Source organism: Myotis davidii, unplaced genomic scaffold (genome assembly GCF_000327345.1).
Source record: "Myotis davidii unplaced genomic scaffold, ASM32734v1 scaffold599, whole genome shotgun sequence".
NCBI classification, from domain to species: Eukaryota; Metazoa; Chordata; class Mammalia; order Chiroptera; family Vespertilionidae; genus Myotis; species Myotis davidii.
The window spans coordinates 366,604-368,513 of NW_006290772.1; the positions used below are offsets into that span (position 1 = coordinate 366,604).

General features: G+C 66.5%; 1 protein-coding gene across 1 annotated transcript in view; it reads left to right on the plus strand.

Moving 5' to 3' along the window:
- CASKIN1 (CASK interacting protein 1) overlaps window positions 1–1,910 on the plus strand; it is a 15,034-nt gene that overhangs the window by 11,019 nt on the left and 2,105 nt on the right. Inside the window, exon 19 of the mRNA XM_006763945.2 lies at window positions 8–1,350. Coding sequence (XP_006764008.1) covers window positions 8–1,350 — 1,343 coding nt within the window. The remainder of the gene's footprint in view (window positions 1–7; window positions 1,351–1,910) is intronic.

The window sequence follows — 1,910 nt, forward strand, 5'->3', positions numbered from 1 at the left end:
CCCCCAGACTCCCACGAAAGCTCGGCCAGGTTCCCCCCAGGCCCTGGGGGTGCCTCATGGTCCAGCCCCAGCCACAGCCAAGGTGAAGCCCACCCCACAGCTGCTGCCCCCTATGGAGCGACCCATGTCGCCCCGCTCCCTGCCCCAGTCACCCACACACCGGGGCTTGCGGCCTAAGAAGCGCGCCCACAGCCTGAATCGCTATACAGCGTCTGACAGCGAGCAAGAGCGGGATGAGCTGCTGGTGCCGGCTGCTGCCGGGCCCTATGCCACTGTCCAGCGGCGTGTAGGTCGCAGCCACTCAGTGCGGGCACCTGCTGGTGCCGACAAGAACGTCAATCGCAGCCAGTCCTTTGCTGTGCGGCCCCGGAAAAAGGGCCCCCCCCCACCTCCGCCTAAGCGCTCCAGCTCAGCCATGGTCAGCGCCAACCTGGCTGATGAGTCAGCACCTGATGCTGAGACCAAAGGAGCTGGGACTGAGGATGGCCAGCTGGGGGTCCGGGCACAACGCCGGCGGGCCAGTGACCTGGCTGGCAGCGTGGACACGGGCAGTGCTGGCAGTGTGAAGAGCATCGCAGCCATGCTCGAGCTGTCATCCATTGGGGGTGGGGGCCGGGCAGCCCGCAGGCCCCCCGAGGGCCACCCCACGCCTCGCCCTGACAGCCCTGAGCCAGGCAGGGTGGCAACAGTGCTGGCCTCCGTGAAGCACAAGGAGGCCATTGGGCCTGACGGAGAGGTGGTGAACCGGCGCCGCACGCTCAGCGGGCCCGTCACAGGACTTCTGGCCACTGCCCGCCGAGGGCCCGGGGAGCCGGCAGGGCCTGCAGATCACGGCCACCTTGTAGAGGATGGCACTGTCCGGCAGAGGCCTCGAGGTCCAGCCAAGGGAGAGGCAGGTGGGGAGGGTCCTCCCTTGGCCCGGGTGGAGGCCAGTGCCACGCTGAAGAGGCGCATCCGAGCCAAGCAGAGCCAGCAGGAGAATGTCAAGTTCATCTTGACTGAGTCCGACACGGTCAAGCGGCGGCCCAAGGCCAAGGAACGGGAGGCAGGTCCGGAGCCACCGCCCTCACTGTCCGTGTACCAGAATGGCACCGGCACTGTGCGCCGCAGACGGGGCTCTGAGCACGCTGGACCCCTGGAGCTGCCCCCGCCACCCGCACCCACCGAGCCCCTGCCCTCTGATCTGATGCACTTGCCCCCGCTGCCCCCACCAGACAGTGATGCCCGGAAGCCAGTCAAGCCGCCTGTCTCTCCCAAGCCTGTCCTGGCTCAGCCGGTACCCAAGATCCAGGGGTCACCCACACCCGCCTCCAAGAAGGTGCCGCTGCCAGGTCCCAGCAGCCCAGGTAGGTGAGGGAGCCAGCTGGGGAAGGGCCTCCACCCCACCTCCCCACTCCGTGGTCTGAAGGGTTTTCTCTTCTTGGATTTGATGGCAGCCAGGTGGGAGTAGGGTGGAGTGTCCTCAGACTGTCTCATCCATCCACCTAGAGGACAACTCTGCCAACCCAGAGCTGGGAGGAGGGTGGCTGGTCCTCAACTTGCTCCCTGAAGGAGGCACAGAAACTTATTAATAGCAGCACCAGGGGAGGGAGGACTCTGACCCAGCTGGAGGGGGATCCCAGCACTCAGGAGGGAGGGGAGAGGCGTCCAGGCAAAAGGATCCGAGGTGCAAAGGCCCTGTGGCAGTCAAACAACCCAAGGGCACACCTAGAAGGGGATGCAGTGGGGGAGGGGAGGGGGCGGACCGGGAGGGATTTGGAAACAGCGATGCCACCAGGGTTTGCATGGGGAAGCACGTTCTTTGGTTGCCATGGGAGGCTGGGGTGGGAGGGGCAGTGGAGAGCTGCGGCGGCGGCGGCGACGCTGTGCTGAGGACCACGGTACCTCCGCTCCTGGGTGGGAGGCAGCGG